This window comes from Anopheles maculipalpis, chromosome 2RL (genome assembly GCF_943734695.1).
Source record: "Anopheles maculipalpis chromosome 2RL, idAnoMacuDA_375_x, whole genome shotgun sequence".
NCBI lineage: Eukaryota > Metazoa > Arthropoda > Insecta > Diptera > Culicidae > Anopheles > Anopheles maculipalpis.
Window position 1 is genome coordinate 12,017,812 of NC_064871.1, and position 20,582 is coordinate 12,038,393.

General features: G+C 44.4%; 6 protein-coding genes and 1 long non-coding RNA gene across 7 annotated transcripts in view; 6 read left to right on the forward strand and 1 right to left on the reverse strand.

The window, feature by feature from the left end:
* Positions 1–4,379, forward strand: part of LOC126559791 (uncharacterized) — a 36,744-nt gene extending 32,365 nt beyond the window's left edge. Inside the window, exons 4-6 of the mRNA XM_050215964.1 lie at positions 1,755–2,645; positions 2,749–2,904; positions 3,906–4,379. Coding sequence (XP_050071921.1) covers positions 1,755–2,645; positions 2,749–2,904; positions 3,906–4,379 — 1,521 coding nt within the window. The remainder of the gene's footprint in view (positions 1–1,754; positions 2,646–2,748; positions 2,905–3,905) is intronic.
* The window catches only part of LOC126560096 (uncharacterized), a 428,080-nt gene that overhangs the window by 214,309 nt on the left and 193,189 nt on the right, over positions 1–20,582 (forward strand). The gene's annotated exons all lie outside the window — the stretch shown is intronic.
* Positions 1–20,582, reverse strand: part of LOC126559891 (uncharacterized) — a 224,337-nt gene that overhangs the window by 133,942 nt on the left and 69,813 nt on the right. The gene's annotated exons all lie outside the window — the stretch shown is intronic.
* Positions 1–20,582, forward strand: part of LOC126557130 (V-type proton ATPase 116 kDa subunit a 1-like) — a 145,415-nt gene that overhangs the window by 60,369 nt on the left and 64,464 nt on the right. The gene's annotated exons all lie outside the window — the stretch shown is intronic.
* Positions 9,660–10,412, forward strand: LOC126559584 (40S ribosomal protein S29). The gene is made up of 3 exons (XM_050215755.1): positions 9,660–9,811; positions 9,989–10,088; positions 10,283–10,412. Exons 1-3 carry the CDS (start codon positions 9,750–9,752, stop codon positions 10,289–10,291), a joined length of 171 nt encoding a protein of 56 aa, XP_050071712.1. The 5' UTR covers positions 9,660–9,749; the 3' UTR covers positions 10,292–10,412.
* LOC126559814 (uncharacterized) lies at positions 11,319–13,831 on the forward strand. Its single transcript, XM_050215986.1, has 3 exons — positions 11,319–11,459; positions 12,429–13,028; positions 13,112–13,831. Exons 1-3 carry the CDS (start codon positions 11,379–11,381, stop codon positions 13,829–13,831), a joined length of 1,401 nt encoding a protein of 466 aa, XP_050071943.1. The 5' UTR covers positions 11,319–11,378.
* On the forward strand, positions 14,303–15,667 carry LOC126558606 (homeobox protein goosecoid-like). The gene is made up of 3 exons (XM_050214650.1): positions 14,303–14,720; positions 14,806–15,086; positions 15,430–15,667. Exons 1-3 carry the CDS (start codon positions 14,303–14,305, stop codon positions 15,664–15,666), a joined length of 936 nt encoding a protein of 311 aa, XP_050070607.1. The 3' UTR covers position 15,667.

Consider the following 20,582-nt stretch of genomic DNA (forward strand, 5'->3'; position numbering starts at 1 on the left):
TAGGCAACAAAAACTAAAAGTTGGATAACATACGCCCAACACAATTTGACATTTTTTCCCCCCACATCTTGCTACAATCGAATCACTAGCTCACTCGCAGCTTCAAACCCAAATTCCAGCTGCAAAACAAAATGAGAGCAAAAAGAATCCCTTGAAAAACCCCCCTATAAAACACTATTTTTGATCATGGCTCTCGTGCTTTTGATCCTTGCATTTACGGGTGAAGGAAAAAGAAAGGACAAGGTAATGGTAAAATGGAAGGCTTTCCAAATACGGCGCGCACTAGACAGACGCAGAAACACACACACGCACACACGTGCCCCCTTGGTGCCGTAGGGGAATAGTTTTTTTTTTTTAGAAAAAACGTCCCAAAAACTGGCAGAAAACTTTTCAATAGCTGTTAGCGATCGTAAAGCAGTCGGTGGCAAAGTTGGTCGTTTAGACTTTGCAAGCTAAATTACTCCACAAAAGGGTTCAGTTGGAGGAGAATCGCCCAATGTAATCATTTTTAAAAACTTGCTACTTTAAATTCACCTTGACTGTGAGAAGCTTTAAATCAGTGATACACATGATGTATATAATAAAAAGTAAGGCAAGGTAAAATGATAAAATATATCACCAGAATCAGAATGTGAGCATGAAGTATCCAGCTTGATGAACTAACCATTTTTCGCTACATTACCAAGAATCACCGCCGTGATGTTCTCGCCCAATGTTTTATCAGTATGCAAACGGGGTTTTTTTTCGGAATGCAACCCATTTTCCACTGACACATTTTACTTCTGCCTACCGATGATTCCTTTGCTTTCCGGGGCCAGGATAGCGCTAAACCGAATGCCGACCCTTCGCGAAGCGAAAGTGGAAAAACGGATGACAAAGTTATTAAACCGGTACGGGAAATTTTGCACGCCATGAAAATTATCCACCCACCTTCTTTGGTGGGGTTGGCCGGGAGTAGTCAGGCGTGAAATGAAGCCTATCAAGCATCCTACCGGCGTCGGATCGTTCGGCGGATGCACTAACGACAGCTTATCCTTACAGTGTACGTCAAAAGATGTGCTTCTTTAGAGTATAATAACTCACGAGAACACCCGAGTTGACATCTAATGAGCTCTTGGTGCTAGTGCTGTGAGTCCTCGGTAAAAAGGCCAATTATAGCACATGCCTCCGATGAGTGGGAAAAAGCTACTGAATATGGAGTAATTCACTATTTATAGAATGTGCCCAAGCCATGGACTAAGACGACGACGACGACGACAGGACACAGCTCAACACTTCTGCCTGTTTTCATTAGCTCTCTTGCATACTTCGAGCACGGTTTCCGGTTTCGTATCCATTGCGCTACCGGAATCAGGTTAATCTCATTCACTTAATTTAATATTGGTAGAGCCAACGAAATGTAATTGCAAGTCAACAGTCAACACTCTCTTTTTTCGGCTCCGTCTGCCGTCCGGACGTGTTTATTCATAGGATCTTTGTGTGTCGACACACCGGAAGCACCCGGCCAGTATCACCCTGTTAACTGTGGTCACAGAGAAATACAGACACACAAAAACCCCGAAACGCTATTTCCGATGACAAATTAATCCACTTCAGTTCCAATAATAATGAACTTCGGTTCGTGCCACTTTCGGAATTTTCTGGTGCTATTTTGGACTATGACTGAAGGATGATGATGATGATGACTGGTATTAATTTTCTCTCTCTGTCTCTCTTTCCTACTCTCTGTTGGTGTTTCTTCATTTTTTTTCCAGACATCCTACCCATCCTTACCCACCCCAATCTCCCCTTCACCGGGTGCTCCAATTCAGCAGAGTCGCCCACAGGCAGTAACCGTTCGTTCGTCCGGGTCCATGCTGCCCAAGGGTATCGGTGGACCGCCGAAAGTTCCATCGTCCGCCTCGCCCGTTTACGTCTCGCCCGCCTCCAGTCTGATGACAAAAGCCACCTCACTACCACTCGGCGTTCCTCCCTTCCGTCCCATCCCCAAACCGACCCCGGAAGCGGAACCGGTGAGATTCGACCCGTCCATACTTCGCCGCAACTTTGCCCTAAAATCCGCCCAAACTCCTGACCCTTCCTTCCAGAGCCAGCTGATGAATCAGACCTCCTCCTTCCACCGGAGCGCCCCGACCCGTACCCCCGTCCCCCCGTTCCCTAACGCTCCCAATCAGCAGATTATCTACAAGGAGGCACCGAACCTGCAGGTTCAGAAGGTGCCCGCCTTCCAGGCAATGCCCGAATCGGTGTCCCGCATCTCGACCGGACCGGTCGTCCAGGTCGATAATAAGCTGCAGCCGTCCGTCATCAAGAATTCCATCATGAGCATACCGCCGCGCCGGCAGATGACAAAGCCCGGGCCAACGATTGCGACCGGCACCAGCACCGCAGCCGATGCAGAAGAGATTGATCTGATGGGCCACACGGTGGAAGAGTTGGCGGCGGCTGCCAACGTGAGTGTGGAGGTGATTAAGGAAGCGATTCGTGTCCGGCAGCAGGAACTGCGTGCACAGAAGCAGTACGAAAAGCAGCAGGCTGCTTACGCTCAGGCCCAATTCTTTGCCCAGCAGACAACGCCCACAACGACCACAACGAGCACGACCACACCACGACCCCGACGGTACCCAACCAATGCTGGTCACAAGGTAAGGGAGTGCAATTGTAGCTGCTGTAGGAAGGACAACATTTTTTGTTGCCATTGGAATGGAGTCGGGAAATCAACCTCAACCCACGCCACCCTTCTTACAGGTTATGAACGCACCGAAAGAGTACTACCCGGTGGGATACGACAAGAACTTCGATGACAACTTCACCTCCAAGGTGGATCTGCCCTACACGACGTTCAACTGTGGCGAACAGAAACACTTCCCGGGGCTGTACGGCGACGAGGACCTTGGTTGTATGGTGCGTATATTTGTCCAGCAGAAGCTGAACTCTAGGAATTGAGCAAACAACGACACAAAAAAAAATGACCGAATTTCGGAATTCCTGGGAAGAAAGAGGCCGCCATGGATTTTGGTGCTCCACAGAACGTTACCATGGATCGGTAGACCCCATTGCTTACAAGAGTGCCTCTGATGATGATGATGATGGTGGCACACGTACGTATGCCAACTCAAATCAAAGCTGGTTGGCAATCCGGTTGAACCGTTGTTGGTTTGCATTGAAAGCCGAACAGGCAAACCGTGTGCACACGGGGTCAGGTGCAATGAGTGAATCGAAATAACTAGTACGCCCTGGGCCGCACAGTATGCAATGCTGTGTTGCATTTTCGGGAAATGGGAAATGTATTTGAATGTGAATGTGCCCACCGCCCCAACAATGAGTCAGAGAAGCATGTTTTAGCTCCGAACAAGCTACTAGTTTATGCCCAGTAGACAGCATTTTTTAAATGAAAAAAAATGTATTGGATAAATTGCATAAATTTTGGCGTTAAAGTATGAGGATTTATTCAATACTGTTTTCAATTTTGAGAAGGACCACCTATTCACTATCTCTTGCCTTGTTAACAGCTCTTTATCATTCGATAACAAGGGCTTTTTCAAGCTAAAATTTCACGTTGAACCCCCAAACACGCGTTTGGTTGTAAAACTCCGAACGCCGGGGTTGTTACGGGAATAGTTGTGCATGAGGGTTTAGCTTTTTAGATTGGGACTAATGGATGAAACTAAAATTCGGTGAGCAGATTCTAGTGAATTTCATAATAGCAAGCCATCGCCCGAATCTGGATTGTATATGATACAAATAACGGAATAGAGCAGGCCTGCCGGATGCTCTCGATGCTCGTGTACTACATGGCAAGAGAATTTTGTTATGTTTCGATTATAATAAGAATTCGTTTTTCCCCTAGCCCTTAATGAATAGTCTGTTACGGTTCACTTATTCTCTCACCTTCCCACACGCAGGTCTTCCACGTATGTGCCCTGACGGACGATGGATTGATCATGAAGTCGTTCCTCTGCCCGGAAAGTACCCTCTTCGACCAGACCGTGCTGAAGTGCAACTGGTGGTTTTACGTCGACTGCAAGAGCAGCAAGAACCTGTACGACTCGAACCTGCCCGTGTCCAAGAGCTACCAGCTGATGAAAGCCTTGTCGTTCTTCTCCTCCAACTACAAAAACCCGGGCGACTCGTCCGAGGGTGTCGATGTGGAAGCACTCAAGAACAGCGTCGCCACAGCTGTTGCCGTCGGTGGTTCGGCCCGTTCGCTAGACAGCCTAAGCAGCAACACCATTGCCGGTTCGACGGGCGAACGCTCGCAGGATTTACCATCCGTGAGTGTAGGAGAGAGTAGCAGCAGCAGCAGCAGCAGCACTAGCAGCAGCACGACAGTCGCCACAACGTCAAGCAGCAGCAACAAAACGACGGCATCCACGTAAAATGGAAATGATTTGATTTCACCCGATTTCCTCGCCGTGTGTGCGGGCCGGGTGTTGTGAGTTTTTGTTTTGTTTTGCTGTTACTGGTGTGAAAATTATGTCTCTGTGTGCTACGGCTAGACAGCTTCGGTAGCTGCAGCTGGTAAGGGGAAAAGTTTAAGGCAAACGGTTGTGTCACTACTACGCGGTATTGCGCCAACGTCGGCGGCAGTGGTTTTTGTTGTTTTTTAAGGTGTACAATTTGATGAAAAGAAAGAGAACAAAAAAAAGGACAGATTTAAGTGGAAAGCTATCCTTTCCTTTACGACTGGGTGTTTGGAAGCGGTTCGTGCTGATAACACACGCGGGCGTGTGCGTTTCACTGACCATAACAGCTCGCCAACAACAGAAATCGCAAACACGTCGTGCGAGTTGCATAACTTTTGGCGCTTTGAAGTAGAAAAGATTAAATTCGCCACAAAGTATGCAATCCTCATGGCATGCTTTGGTTTTTTCATTAGTTTGCTTGTTTTCTATTCTACTTTAAAGCTACAAATATTTCCTAATTACACCGCGTAATTAAATTACCAGCTACATGAAAAGCATAAACTCATCAATAGTGTATTGTAAAAATCACCTTCTAATCAAGCATCATCACCAGCCAGTGAAACGCACACAGAAACCGTCGTGCTGTTTAACGGCAAGCTTAATCACCACTGAGGTTAAACCACGCGCAAGCCGGAATGGTGCAACAACTTCCCGCACGCAATAGATTTTCAAGCGCTACTCACCTCGACCGAGATAGGATCCCAGAACATGGTAGTATAAGTATTTATTAAACAACGATCCTACGAACTCTAAGCTCTTCAAACAAAAACCATCGCTTCAAATTGCCATTTGCCCGTTGGTGTTTGTGTGTATGTGTGTGTGTGCATGTGCGGTCCGGGGAAATCGGTTAGTTTGGAGTCTACATACAAGACTTTTGTTACATTAGTATAGTGGAAAGTGGAGACGAATTTGTGTATGCTTTTAAACGATTAGAGGAGTAAATTTGTTTTACGTTTACTGTTACTGAGCGTGCTGAAGACTCGCTAGTTAGCTGACCTCCTAGATTATTGTGGCTCTTAGTTATAGGACGCTAGTGACTGTTTCTCGGGTATTTTGGCAACCATCTTTTGCTGCTGCAAGCGGCAGCAAGCCTAGCATGTAGGTAGTAGTATTTAATTTTCTCTTTTCTTAAAACGAAAGCAAAACAACCCGTACGAGCGTCGCCAATTGGCCGTGCGTTTTGCGTATTTATTTAGCACTAGCGGCATAAGGTACATCAGGTGTAGCAGTCCTCTATCTTACTAGAATCTGGTAAATAAACATAACAGAACAGTAGTGCTTTTGTACGAGCACGGTTCGTTCGGGAGAGATACTGGTGGAAGATGCAAAATAATCTGCTAACGCGACAGTTTCATCCTTGCGAACGAACCGTCGATACGGCCACTCATTTCCTAGACACACCTAAAAGTTGCTCACTTAGAAAATGACGGTAATAGGTAGTAAGAATTAAAACAAAACATAGAAAGAACGAGATTCGGTTGTTTGGTTCCCCAGGAGCCAGATGCAGTGCAGCAACCGAGCAGATTTATACAATTTCGTGTCGGTCAATATGTTAGTTGTTTTATCCGTAACTACCAAACGCACGGTACGAAACGATACCGTGTAATGTCTCTCGTTGCGAAGCGAGACCAATATTGCCAACAGTTGCCAGAAAATGGAATGGCAAGTTCTACTCATCACAGTTGACTATTACTGATAAAGTAAAACACATTAATTTCAAACGATAAAAAGGGTGTTTTTTGAGTATTTTCAAACAAGAATATATCCGAAAATGTTTTTTTTTCCCTTTAGGTAACAAATAAATGGTTTGTAGCGAGCGCTTGAGAAAAAAAAAATCAGTTTTAATTCTTTTCCATGGAATTCTTTGTGTCTTTCCTTGAATGTATTCACCTTTCGCTCCATTAATCATTGAATTTATCCCGAATGAAATAATTATTGGAATGCACTGAAAAGGTGGCCTGCGAAGCCTTTACATCCCTTTCAAACAATAAATTGCATACTACCAGGCGACTAGATGAAAGACAGAATCGACTAGTAATAGTCATCCAGCTAGTCGCTTTTCACATATTAAATTCAGAATTAATTTAGAAATGAATAAATAAAGCTGATCATTTTATTTATTTACTAATAAGTATGAATGCACGTCGTAGTTGTTCAATTAAATGCCGGAAAAAATCCTAAAGCCACATTCTAGTCAATATTGCATAAATTTAGGCACTCCGAAAGTCCAGTGATATTTTGATTCTAATAAATATAGTAAAAAATCGTTTGCCTATTGATTCTTCCATTCATTCCATTGCATAGTGTTTTTGAAAGAAAGCACTAAAAAATTAATTATTTAAAACACTTTTACAATATGGCCATTCTCAACTGTCCAACAAAGCAAACACCAAGGAACTAAAATCGATTCACATATAAATCACGTGTGTTGTTTCTATGTCCAATCACTTCAATTGATCATAAAATAATGGACATACACAGGAACGTTTTCGTTTTTTAGATTCTCTCCCCCGCGCTTCGGACATCCTCTGTCCTTTGACGTGCTTCATCAAATCAGTTTGTTCACCTAATTTTGTCGAACGCTTCATCATGCACGTTGGAAAGCTTTCAATTCCATTAGACAACTAATTGAGCTGAAACAATTAAGCTTCATGGGTCGTTTCTAATAAACAGGGAGCAACGACATCGACACTATTGATTGACTTATGGTGTGTAAAATAACGATTATTAATCTAATTACCTGATTGTATCGATTAAAAGCTGTAGTTTTTTTAAATAGTATACATTTTTAATGAATTGATTTTAAAATAGTTTAGTTTATATTTGAAAGAAATTTTAGGTTTTCGTTTTTGGTTTGTTAATTAATACAATTTAATGCAAAAGTACCTAATTAAAATACCATATACAATTATAATTTATGCTGAATACGTTAGAAATCTGTAACGGCAAGCATGAATGAAAAACTGTAAAATTTTCATTTAAACATTTTTTTTTTATTTTGAGGGGATTCAATTCTGCATAAAAGATTCAAAAGCCTAAATAATTGCAATACAATTTAAATTTTGAAATTCAAATTAAATATTGCAGCATTTTTTTTAGTTTAGAATACTAGAACAAATAACAAAGGTATTAAAGTTAATCTGAAACAAATCAAATATTCGTTTTCTTTCTAATTTTATCGTTTGGTTGCATATCAACAACTTTCACCACCCGTTCAATGATCAACGCTCTTTCCTTCTCGCTTCCTAATGATTAACTATTATTTCAAAAGCAATGCCACACTTTATCATTACGCCTTATTTACCTTCCATTCGATGGCTTCGGGTTGATATTAAATAATGACGCTGTCTTCCCTCCCCGGGCGTGCAGTTTCCGTGCAGGAATGTTCTTTATTCCGAATCGCACCGTATCGTGCCAAGCTGGGCAGGCGAGTTCCGATAACCCACTGCACTCCGCACAAAGCCAGTGGTCCGACCCTACCAGTTTGACCCAAATTTACGCAACGCAACAGTTGCAACAGGAGTCGCGTACCAGAAGTCGAATCTCGGACGATCGTGTTTCGATTCCGATATCAAATCGCACGCATCAAAGGCACGTCTTTCGGGGGAGGGGTGGTGGATTGGTCGTCGTCCGTCGCGGCTGGTTTTCCATTTCATTTCCCAGCTATAGCTTCCGCGAGGCTTTTCTGTCTACTGTTCGGTAGTTTCCGTAAGGGTGATCCACCGAAGAGAAAGGGCAAGAGCTTTATGAAAGGAAAAACAAAGCGTCAAAGCTGGTGTTTGCAACTGCACTTTTCCACACCCGGATGCACCCACCCACCCAATCGCTTTGGCAGAAGAAAGGAAGAGTGTTCCGATCGACCGACCGACCGAAGCCAAACCGATGATTATGTTGGCGCTCGGTCGAGGAAGGTGATCGGCACAGACCGTTGGAAGCATTATTGGAAATCGGCCGGAATGGTGGTGGATGTATAAAAAGTCCGCACGCCATTCAGAAGTAGTTCATTCCTTTACTGTCTTCGCTTCCATTCAGCTCAGTCTCCTTGTTTGTAGTTTGTTAATCGTAATAAAACATGAGCCCATTAGTAAGTTGTTCGTCTTCGTACAAGAGGCAGAAGAATTGTGGTAACAGTGTACCTCATCCCTTGTTACAGATGTTTTGTGCTTCGATCGCGATGGTTTTTCTTCTTCTGCAGTCTCAGGTGAATGGGAAGTACATCTATCACGATCAAGAAGACCCAGGTCAACTGGATGAACAATATCTGGATGCGCTGGAAGGATTGAAAGAGGCTCACCACGCCGGAGGAGGTCCACAATACCATACGAGTGTGTCGGAAAAATCGAAAACCATTCCTGTGCCCGTCTTCCAGAAGGTTGGTGTGCCGGTTCCCCATCCCGTTCCGATCGCTGTCCCTCACTACGTCAAGGTGTACATCCCGCAGCCTTATCCGCTGCAGGTGAACGTAGAGCAACCGATCAAGATACCGATCTATAAAGTGATCCCGAAGGTGATTGAAAAGCCGGTCCCATACACGGTGGAAAAGCCGTACCCGATCGAGGTGGAACGGCCGTTCCCGGTGGAAGTGTTGAAGAAAATTGAAGTTCCTGTACCGAAACCGTTCCCGGTACCGGTAACCGTTTACAAGCATATTATGCAAAACGAGAAAACTCACCGCAACTGGCATTTTTAAAACGAGTATGATTGCTTTTATGGTGTTTGTACCGGACGTTCAATCGTTGGTTTAATGGTTGGACCATTTAAACAAAGTATGAGCAACATTTGCTCAATGCACAACACGTATTTATGATTGAAGAGCATCAATAAAGTTATTTTTTGTGTTTACATGTGCTTTTGTTAAAAGGGTCGTTTGAATGCAACCGTCAATTTAAAATTTTCATCAATTTCCGAAACGCTTCACCATGTTCGAATACGCTTCGTTTATTTTTCAAATTTGATCAACGATCTAACGATCAAATCCCGTTGGAACTCCAAAGTTTTGATCAGTTTCATCACAGAACATCGTAATGAAATTAAATGACCTCAATAATAACAAAATAGTGCTAACAATAAGCATTTCCAAAATAAATTATTTTCTGAACCCTTTCCGACATATTTTTCGAACCGAACCGCGTGTCGGAAATGGAATGTCGGATGTCCGACAATCCCATTGTCGGCTGTCGCCCCAAACTGTCAAGCGGCTGACAGTTGTCAAACTCTTTTGCCTCCACATTTTTCCGTGTGAAGCACGTCCGTATATTCTGCGTACAGAATTTAATCGAAAAAATGGGTTTCGCTAACTTGTGGTACTCGCATCCACGTAAATACGGACAGGGTTCACGTTTCTGGTGAGTGTGAAATGATTTCCGCCAGTTTCTGATGCCGTAAACAGGCCACACGACGGCCAGAATGTGGTTCTTGTGCACGTGTACTGCAGCCGCTTCTCGCCATGTTGGGTGTTCCGGTAGAAATAGGCCGAATGATGTATATTAATCGGCGTTTTTGTGTCTTCCCTTCGATTCTAGCCGTGCCTGCTCCAACAACCACGGAATGATCCGAAAGTACGGTCTGAACATTTGCCGACAGTGCTTCCGCGAGTACGCCAAGGATATTGGCTTCAGGAAGGTACGTACGTGCGTGTGTGGTAGAAGGAAGGAAGCGCTTGCTGCGCGGTGTCAGTGTATAGGTTGCTGTGTTGTTGTTGATCAGTGTTTCTTAACCCGTATCAACGTAGCCGAGCTTCCGCTTTTCGTGTTCGGTGTGTCAATATGGAAAATCAAATTTGAACTAATTCTGTTTTTATTCACATTTCTTTGCAGCTGGATTAAATGTGGGATTTTTCTCACCATTTCTTCGCAATATGACATCAAGATCGTAATATTTGCCCCGCTTGCTGGCAGTAAATATGCGTGGAAATGAAATCGGCAAATAAATAACGTAAAAATCCAACCCACCAATGTGTTCCGGTTTTGGAATTCTTCTACATCTTCGTCCCGTTACTCCCGAAACGCATTTGACCGCTTCTCGTTCTTGTTGGATTCTTCCTCTATTGCTTGCTCAAATACGATGAATTATACCACATCTGCATGACACAGTTCAGATGGTTATTGAAATTGATTATTTTTCCTATAAATCGTATATCAGCCACCCAAAAAGCCTGGACAGTTTACGAGCTGCGGATGGGAGTTAATTTTAGATCGTCGCGGCACATGTTTAAACAGCTGATCACGGTGACCTACGATTGACGCCTGCGAACCCATTCGATACACGATTTTCTAGGTCGTGTTTATTTACATTAGTTACTCTCGAAACAATAAATCGTTACTACCGAAGGGGGAAGCGCAAGAGATCGGCAACACCGAGTGTGCGTGAGCGTGTCAACATACAGACCCTTTCAATTAATTTGTTCTGTCATCGTCAGACGCAAAACCCGTTGGCAACGGTTCAGTTAGTAGAGAAGAAGTAATTTGAAAGCTTTTCTCACTTCTCCCCGGCCTCCCTGTGACAAGGAAGGCATTTTGGCCGATGCGACTGCAAAAGAAAACAAACAGAGGGCACGTCTGTGTGTCTGGTAGTTAGCAGAGATTTGGTCTTTAAATGAGACAGAAATATATGGTTCAAGCATTCCAGCATTTCAAACAAACAAAAACCCCTTAGTGCGATCCGTCTGATCACTACAATGCATCATCAATTGCGAAATCGGTTCTTACCGTGACGGCACATGACTTTCGGTATCTGTTGGCCAAAATCCAACACGGTACACTCTCTGTGTTTGAGAACCACCACCTGCTGATGCTTTTGGGGGAGGTTGTTTTTTCTTCTGAAATCAGCTTCCTGGTGGGCTAGAGCTTCATCTGCTACCAGCTGATCGATCAGTCGATCCACGTCTGACTTACGATCAGCACACACCACTAAATGCTGCACTATCATCAGCGGAAACACACGCGTAAAGCCGTTAACGCTAGAACGGCCAGTCGAAGGTGTAAACAGCGGAAGGTAATAAATCGATAACGATGGTGCAGCAGCAGGCCCGGCATCGAACGAGACATAAATCTTTTCCGGCGAAAATTTAAAAGCTTACGCTACAGTGTGTGTCCCAATGGTAGCAGTGGTGTGCTTGTGCCGTTGCGTGTTGAATAAACATACAAAATCGGAATCGTAAAATATAGTGTAAGCGATGGAGGTTTACAAGGTTTGCCTGCTGTGAAGTGATTGGAAGACACATTTAATTGTGGTATGCACAAACAAGCACAAAAAATGGCTAGCAAATCAACCCACGAACACAAAGACCGAGTTGAATTTTCGTAAGAATGTGCTTTTGGTTTAGCAAGCGTCCGACGACGTCAGCTGATGATGGATTGGTTCTAGTGGGGTGCGCGCTGTAATCGTAATCGAAAGTGCTACGAACCGTGTACCGAGTGCCAAGTATTACGAAATCGATTGCTTGAACTACGGAAACATTTGTTGTGTGGTTGAAGGACGTTTGGTTATGCTTTTTCTTTGCTTGGCGATCAAGATCGAGAGCAACAGCGGGAGAATTTATACTTTTGTTACTGAAGAATCCTTAAGAAATTGGTCAGGATAGGTCCCTTCCGTGAAGCCTAAGGTCAAGAGGAATACAGGGAGAATGTCTATCCTCTTGTTACCGCAGGATCTCTTAGAAATGGGTCAGGATAAGCCGCTTCGGCATCAGCTCAGCAACAAACGACGGCGAAATCCCTTCAACGAGGCCCCTTCGACGAAATCCTTGACACCTGTCGAAGTCCTTACTACGTCCATAGCATAACCCAACACTGAAAGCAAACTGGCTCCAAACTTGTGCAAAAAATATGGAGCTCTGAGGAGAGGATCTTAGATGAGCTTTTAAATTAAGATCATTCCAACACTCCAGCTCCTGAAGCTTCTTTAGTCTTCAGTGTCAATTTAAATTTTCATGTGCCATATCTCTCTTCTTCAAATCCACAGTCTCTCTACAGAATCGATTTCGAACACTATGACAATCACTACTTCGTGCTGCCTATCCACAACAAGAATCAATGGTACCGGGGCTGCAACCGACAGATCAACCAGGAGTGGAAGCGCATCCGTGTCGAGAGGTTGAAAACACTCGAGCGCAGCGCAGAGATGCCACCCAGCCTTATCATTGTTAGTGCCCAGAACGATCGTGTGCAGGTGATAGCGCTGTGTTCCATCTCTAAAATTCCATCCTGCGCCCGGCGCTGTCTGCTCGAAGTCATCGCAACGCAGGAGTATCTGTACTATCTAAACATCGAGCACATCTTTGTGGCGTTGCGAGATCAGAACGTGTTTCGAACGAAGTTTCGCTTTAGTTTCACACGTACGCTGTCGTACCGGACGTTACTGGAGCGTAACGAACCGAGAGGTGTGTCCAAATTTATCCTCTCGGATGATCCGCAACAGTGGGTGGTGAAGCAGTACGAATCGTCCGAAGAGGAGTTGTATGCACAGCGACAAAATTGCTACTACTACTATTACTACAACGAGGAGGAAGATGACGATACGTATCAGGATTATTACAGCTGCAAAAAGCGTGTAGCGTATGATGTATGTACCGGGGGGAGGAAGTGGTGTAAGGAGTCGTACACAGTCCTAATGGGGGATTTTTTTTCTTGTTCGCCTTTTTCCAGGGTCCACCACCACCAACCTCAAATGAGCCGTACCTTGTCGTCCCGATACATCGACATCCCGAGCTGAAGGAACAGTGCGTCCGGTTAATAAACTCCGAGTGGCCCCGCTCCAGGATGGCTCGGTTTTGGAGCTTTGAAACATCAACCGACACTCTGCCGATCACGTTCGTACTGACGCAGCTAATTGATGAAACGGTCACCGTGCTGGGCCACGCGAAAGTTTCCCCCGTACCGGCAGACGATACTTCCGCGTACGTGGAATCGGTCGTGGTGGACTATCGCTATCGGGGCCGTGGCATTGGCACGTACCTGATGGATGAGATTGAAAAGTATTGCAAGGTGGTGATGAACATCAACCACATGTACATTGCGACCGATGGGCAGGAAGTGTTTTACGCCAAGCTTGGGTACATCTTCTGCAAAGCGATCAACATCTTCGGCACCCGGTCGACGCGGAACACCGTTAGTAAGAAGCACTGGATGCGGAAGGTACTTTCCGACTGGGAACCGTACCCGATGGGGTACGGTGACGAGGTACCGAGTGATCCGGTCGGAAGCACGGTGGAGGTGGATGTGGGTCCACCGCAGGAGAAGCTGTGCGTTGATCAGCTAATCTGGAACATTCGCAACATCGTGTACAACCAGACGAACGTGACGTACCGGAAGAGCAAGAGCGATGAGATAGTGTACGATTTGCTGCTAAACATGCATGCCATTTAGCTGTAATTGTCCAGTTGTAAGCAAATAAGCAAAGAAATAAAAATTTGAATTTGGAGGAACAATCCCATGTTTGTTTTGAGTCGCGAGCAAACTGCCAAACGCAATGCGGCGAATACTTAATCCAACCGCTCACCAGTTTTCGCCCGCTGTCAAGCAGGCAATTTAAATAACTGAAATTTCGCCCGAAAATGTATACACACACACAATAAAGGGGGAACAAAAAAAGAAACGGAAAGCGGTTGGATTAATACGTTTGAGCAAAAATTTTCATTCCCAACAGGAAAGCAATTGTGGCGTCGAAGGATTTCCAAGATAAACACGTAGAAGTGAACGGTTTTAAAGCTAATTCTTGCGGTTGAATTGTGCTCCCGACACGGAGCCTTAGAAGAACGTTAAAAACAACTTGTTGGTTGTGTTAAAAATAAACAGCTTACGATCTTCACTTGGCGGAAGTGTTCTACATCTGCAGCAATGTTTGGCAACGAACGGCTAAACGGTAGCAGCAGCAGCAGCAGTAGCAGTAGCAGCAACAGCACCACAAACTGCACGAAAGAACCGCTCAACGATCAGGACACTGGTTCCGCTTCTTCCACATCGCCCAACGGGACGACCGCACTCCCAACCGACTCGACGAGACCTTCGTTTGCATCCGTTTTTACGATCGAAAGCATACTCGGGCTGAACCAGGACACGATCACACAGCACAAAGCGAGCTCCCTAAACGATAAGCTGCTCTCGCCCGTTCCGCAACGGTTGGACAGTAGTGCGGCCTACGAGCTGGAACACACCAAGCAGAGCCTGTCCAACTATTTCCGCTGTGCTGGGGCCGGTACGCTACATCTTCCGACATCATCCGAAGCGAACATGCTGTCGACGAACATTCTTGGAAGTGAGTAACACCAACGGTGTGCTAAAGGTGGTTCGCAAGACACGCCGGGACATTTATTCGTCCATCTTTGTTCCGATACTTTCAGTAGCATATCCATCGTCCTGCCATAGCTATCTACAACCGGATCTGTTTGCCGCCCATCTCCATCAGCAGGTAGGACTGGTGGCGTGCAACGGCAACTTCCGGCCCCGATATCCATTCCTGAACGCGGACTCGCACATCAAGCGAAAGCGCCGACACAGGACCATCTTTACCGAGGAGCAGCTCGAACAGTTGGAGGCCACATTCGACAAGACGCACTATCCGGACGTATTGCTGCGGGAAAAGCTAGCCATCAAGGTGGACCTAAAGGAGGAGCGTGTCGAGGTATGTAAGCGGAATCATTAGAACGAATCACGAATGACCCACGTGGGGAGGGAGATCTGGTGTTTTAAATTCTCGGAATTTTCCAACGCAACAAGCACACTTGTTGATTGTGCCGCCACGTCTCCATAATAATGAAATCGACAAATTGAGTTACGGCCAATGTTGTAATTTCCGGCACCCACACAAAGCACTCGGTTCGTTTGCCCGGAAGCGTACAACTGCCGACAGAAGTGTGTATCGATCTTTCATGCGGTTTTTTTTTGTTATTTCCTTTTTTTAATTTTCATCATTCGTCTCTTCACTCCACCTGCTGTGCGGGCGGGCGGGCCGATTGTTACGGTAGGTATGGTTCAAGAATCGGCGCGCCAAATGGCGAAAGCAGAAGCGCGAGGAGCAGGAGCAGTTCTCCAACTACGAAATCAATAACAAAATTAGAAAACTCATCAACATCCCGGTGTCGGCGCAGGAAAAGCTTCGCCAGCTTCAGACCGGCATCTTTGCCAAGGACAAACAACTGTTGCCGAAATGTGATGAGCTGAGCAACAGCAACAGTGACGCATCGGACGTGGAGGTGGTATGATAATTTGGGAAGAGTGTGGGAAGCAGCAGGAACGACTATATCAAGCCTGCAGCCAGCCAGCTTTTCGTGTGGTAAAGTTACCAACGGTGTGTTGAGTTGGGACATTAAATGTAAGGCTAGAAAACCCGGTAGAAGGTAACGTTAAACATGGCAGAAGACCAGAAGCAATTGGAGCTAAGCAATTGGAGTAACCAGCTGTAGGATTTAAACTTCCCCAATTGTATATTGTAGTGCATGGATGTTGGATGTTTGCTTCGATGCTACTCAAAACCGTGGGTAGTAGTCAATCCTGGTTTGTGAGCAGCATCAAGAGCACCTAGCAATTAAGTCGTGACAGGCTAATGTCATTCTTCTAATCGTAGTACGGATTTTCTCGCTAGAATTTACAGAAGTAGTATCAAAGGCAATAAGTTATTTATTTTCAATGACTAGAGTAGGTTTATCGTTTAAACATCTTGAAGGTTGGATCCGCAAATCAAACATGGCTGATGGTGGTGTGTAAATTATATGTTCGAAATGCTTTATGGACCTAGCTTAACAGAACCCCAATTGAATGTAAATCAAACTACCGATTCCGGCAGATTATAGGAACGCCTGCCACTATACGATCGAGTCCCTATTAAATCTACGCCACCCGTCTACAGCATCATCAAAAGCACGTGTCGTTGCGTGCGTGTGCTACTGTTTACGCCACTATGGCACGTTCAGTGTGTTTAACCAAGAAACATCATAAACTAATCAAACAATCTAATTAGCTAACAGCAGCCCGTACACCACCCCAAAGGAATTTTTCATGACACGTTCCGATTTGCAAAACAAAAAGATTAAATTATGTTCCCTATAGCCCCGAAGAAGAAGTTGCCGGGTTTGCTTCCGGGAGGTGCTATACAGAAGGCAGGCGCAGCTTGCTCGTGCAATACTTAATAATTGAAACGTAACAAAACAAAAAAAAGCCAGTAAAGGGAATATGTAGTGTATAAAGGTGTAAGGAAGTTTCCGTAACATACTAAGCGAATGTTTTGCAAATTTTAAAAGGAAAATTTTTCTCTAAAACCCGCCGCAAGTAGCATTAGTTCGAGGACGGCAAAGACTGTTTCTGCGTATTGCATAGCTTTAGGCGTTTTTTTGAAGATACATTTGGTAGTAGATTTTAAGTACAGAATACTGATCATTTCTTGCAGGGCTTCGATCCATATAATGGAATGCTAGAATATTTCACATGGATAGTGGAGGAAGAAGTCTTATGAAACTTTGCAATCATTCAGTGGAAACATGCATCCTGATTGCCAACTTCCACAGTCGCGATGCAAAAGCTTCTCTCAGCGAATGCAAACTGGGGCAGTACGGCCTCCGGAGTCGCCTGCCGTCACGCGGGGTTCAAATCCCATCTACACCGTTCCCCTGTAGTGAGGTCTGACTATTCAACTACGTCTTGTAAGCCAAGAAAGTTATTCGATGGCTGGCGTCATGACCTTAGAAGGTCGGCAAGCCAAGAAGAAGAATTCAACATTTTATTACATGATTGCTAGGGACATGATTAAAACGCTCAACAGATCTAAGTGATTCTACTATTTTCATTATAAAGATCGATACCCTGTAATACCAAGCTTCAAACAGCAATTTAGAAACTCTCCATGAAGTCAAATATTACTTACAAAGAGGGAGTAAATTAGTAAAACATAACTAAGAAATAATTTAAATTCAAACACTTAAACAAAGCGCCTAAATTTATGCAATGCAGTCACCAGTATTGCCCACCTTTTCGAATGCTGTGCAAGTAAGCGAAAGTGTACCATACTATCTACTTATTGTGAGCTACGTTATCAGTGCATGAAATGTATATGTATGTGTGTGCGTGTTGTGTATGTGTGTGAGTGTTGGATTTTTTCCCCACCATTGCAATGTTATTTGAAATGTTTCCGACCGTCTTTAGCTGTGCGCTTTTCTCACACGATAGGGGCAACACATCCAACCAAAAGCGCCAGCCAGACAGTCTGTCTATGTTCCGCAACAGACATAATATTGATAACAAATATCCGAAAGCAAATAATCGACGTATTGTGCAAAACAAAGCAAAAAGCTCCCCCAAAAAACAACCCCCATTACTGTATGAAATCTTTAATAAACCAGTCTACTAATGATACAATACTAACACTTTCTGCTTGTGTTGTGTGTGCGTATACTAGGGGGCCGTTTGTGGTGACTTGGGGATGCCTTTTTTGTCCATTTTTTTTTCCTGTTTTTCCATCCATTCTTAAACACTACCGTGCGTACCGCACTTGAACTCCTCAAACCAAACAATCAGCAACAGATGACCGTCCCATCCGGGATGGTCCAAACCGGCCATCCTTTACCGACGACGCATCCCGTATCACCGTGATGACAGTCTTTGGTCCTCGTCGTTTTTCGTCCGTCAGTTACGACATTCGATAAATATTTAATGCGACCCAACTCGCGTGGGAATTGCCTTTGAAAGGTTCGTAATCGGTACCGACTTTTGTCTGAGTTTCATTGTGACCGATCTGCTGGGGTTTTCGATGGCGTTCGTGGTGGATTCTCGGAAGGGTGTAAGAAATCGTAACAAAATTGACGACAGAAAGAGATTTCCTGTACGATGATGGTATTTAATTTGATTTGCCCCGCCACCGTTCTTTGGTGAAAGGGCGTCCCATTCCTTGATGTATTTGGTAAATCGAATGTTCCGGAGGCTTTCCTATGAATCGAAACCGTGTGAAAATTGGTGGCGATTGTTTTTTTTTCTTCTGTTTGTTATTTCGTTCGTTTAGTTATTATTGGTTTACTTGCATTTTGAGCAGCATGGAAAGGAGCCGTAGCTGGCTGCTTCACAAAGTATTATTTCACTGCCCAGCCTGCCCAAGGCAAAAGGCGTACCCGCAATTTTTGCCCGACTGCTGATAATGAAATATCGAACGGTCATGTTTGTGTTGTTATTTGCCTGCCAGAGGCCCTTTTTGCAATTCAATTATCGCACTGTGGGTGGAAAATGGTTCAGCCCGCCAAATGAATTCGCTGAAAATCAGTTTCGCTTTAGCTGAGCATAATCCTTCTTTCCGCTCCGGAAACCATCTCCTCTCACTCATCCGCCGGGAATTATTGTACAATGGGACCGACGGAAAAACCGACGATCTTAAACGCACCATGGACGAATTAACGACAGCTACCATCCGTCGTCGATCAAGCAAAGTCGGAACGATGATTGAATGTCGATAAATATGTTTCCGAAACATCCGAGACGAGATTACACAGAGATCCCCGTGTTCGATGGGGGAATTGGATTTTATGCACCGCACCGCAACTTCCACCCAGCAGACCTGCCCCGCCGAAGTCACAAATAAACAGATCAGCACAGGCACACCAAGTGCGCGCTGTACTGAAGGTAGTCGGTGTGGTGTGTTTTTCTTTCCCATCCATTAAACTTCATCAAACAGTCTTCCGCCCCAGAAACGGGTGTCTTGGCGTCTTCGACTGTCAGCGGTACGGGTTGGCCAATAACGAGACATCCAACAAGGCATCCCGTGGTATGCAAACGATGGGTGGTTGAGAGTTTGCAGCGAATCTTATTGGCACGCATTGTGCGAAGGATGGATATCGTGAGGTTTTGATGGAATTAAACACAGGTGTCAACCCTGTTGACTTGTTTTAGAATCTTTAGGGAACTGAGTGAATCCAGTTTAATTTAAATTCCGGCCAAAATCTACTGCTAAGCGGCTTATCTGTTGGGAAACGAAGTTGTAAAGGAAGTAATTAAATTAACCAGAACAGTGTTCTGTTCTGTGTATGCTCAAGGTATTTCGATAAAAGATAATTAAAAGTGATACTTCTTCTTGTTATTGCTGGCATCATGTGAGGTAAGAGATCTGTTGGGGCATGCCAACAATCTAATGTTTTACTAGACTTACTGATACCACGTTTACGAATATTACGTTTGATAATCAATCCTCCGAGTTTCCTAGAAACGGATTGGGGACCTGGCCATGTCTATGCAACATACCTAATTCTGAGCAGGCCAAGAAGAGGAAAAAGTCAACCTTCATTACGAAGGAACGATCCGGATTGGTTTTTATTCCCGGTCCTACCGTGTGAAATTCGGCGCCGATATCGCATCTTCGAACGGACTACTGCGATGTTGCTTGTGGTCCTTAATACAGAATTTCATGTATTTGAAAATAAGGATATCTTTTATAAAATTGTTAAAGACAAAATGCAACTTTACATTGCATAAATGTAGGCGTTTTGATCAAGCCGTGCTATATAAATTGCTCGAAATGATATGATTAATTAAATTTCTTAATTAAATACTTTCTCACCAGACATCTCATCTTTGTCCATATGGATGGTCTTTCATTTTATTGGCTGGATTGTCCGATGATTCTCATGCCAGTAATCAGTATCACGTGGGTGCTGACTTTTAGTGGGCGGCACGATGCTGGCTTGCGCCGAATACTTCTGCGCGGAAGGCCTGATAAAATTGTATAAGACGAAGCGTTCTTCTTCTTGACCTAATAATTTTTACTATGACATTCTGGCTATTTAATGGCTTACGAGAGTTATTGATCTAACGACGTGGTAGATGATAGGTTTTCTTCATTATGAGGGAACTGGCTCCGGATGTGAAAAGAACCTCGGCACTGCCGTGCGAAGTAGCCTATACCATCGAACCGCGCCAGCAGAACTCTTGTACTCACCCGAAAATAGACTATTAAAAATTCTTTGATTATCAATTCGGGTGTGACGAATGAGAATTTTTACGACAGAAGCTAACGAACGACTACGGGCCAGTAAATCGTTTGCGAATCTTCCTCCTAGTCGAACACAATTGATTCAGTCAGTCAGACGATTCAACTACTCGGTATAGTATTAGGAGATTCAATATTGCATACTTTTAGGCTCGATTT

What these genes read in the sequence shown, in the direction of transcription:
- LOC126559584 (XM_050215755.1), top strand. Translation starts at nt 9,750, where the DNA reads ATGGGTTTCGCTAACTTGTGGTACTCGCATCCACGTAAATACGGACAG. An exon ending in GGACAGGGTTCACGTTTCTG is followed by an intron (nt 9,812 to 9,988) that starts GTGAGTGTGAAA and finishes CTTCGATTCTAG; the next exon opens with CCGTGCCTGCTCCAACAACC.
- LOC126559814 (XM_050215986.1), top strand. Translation starts at nt 11,379, where the DNA reads ATGCTGCACTATCATCAGCGGAAACACACGCGTAAAGCCGTTAACGCT. An exon ending in GAAGGTGTAAACAGCGGAAG is followed by an intron (nt 11,460 to 12,428) that starts GTAATAAATCGA and finishes TCAAATCCACAG; the next exon opens with TCTCTCTACAGAATCGATTT. An exon ending in AAAAGCGTGTAGCGTATGAT is followed by an intron (nt 13,029 to 13,111) that starts GTATGTACCGGG and finishes GCCTTTTTCCAG; the next exon opens with GGTCCACCACCACCAACCTC.
- LOC126558606 (XM_050214650.1), top strand. Translation starts at nt 14,303, where the DNA reads ATGTTTGGCAACGAACGGCTAAACGGTAGCAGCAGCAGCAGCAGTAGC. An exon ending in GTCGACGAACATTCTTGGAA is followed by an intron (nt 14,721 to 14,805) that starts GTGAGTAACACC and finishes CGATACTTTCAG; the next exon opens with TAGCATATCCATCGTCCTGC. An exon ending in TAAAGGAGGAGCGTGTCGAG is followed by an intron (nt 15,087 to 15,429) that starts GTATGTAAGCGG and finishes TTGTTACGGTAG; the next exon opens with GTATGGTTCAAGAATCGGCG.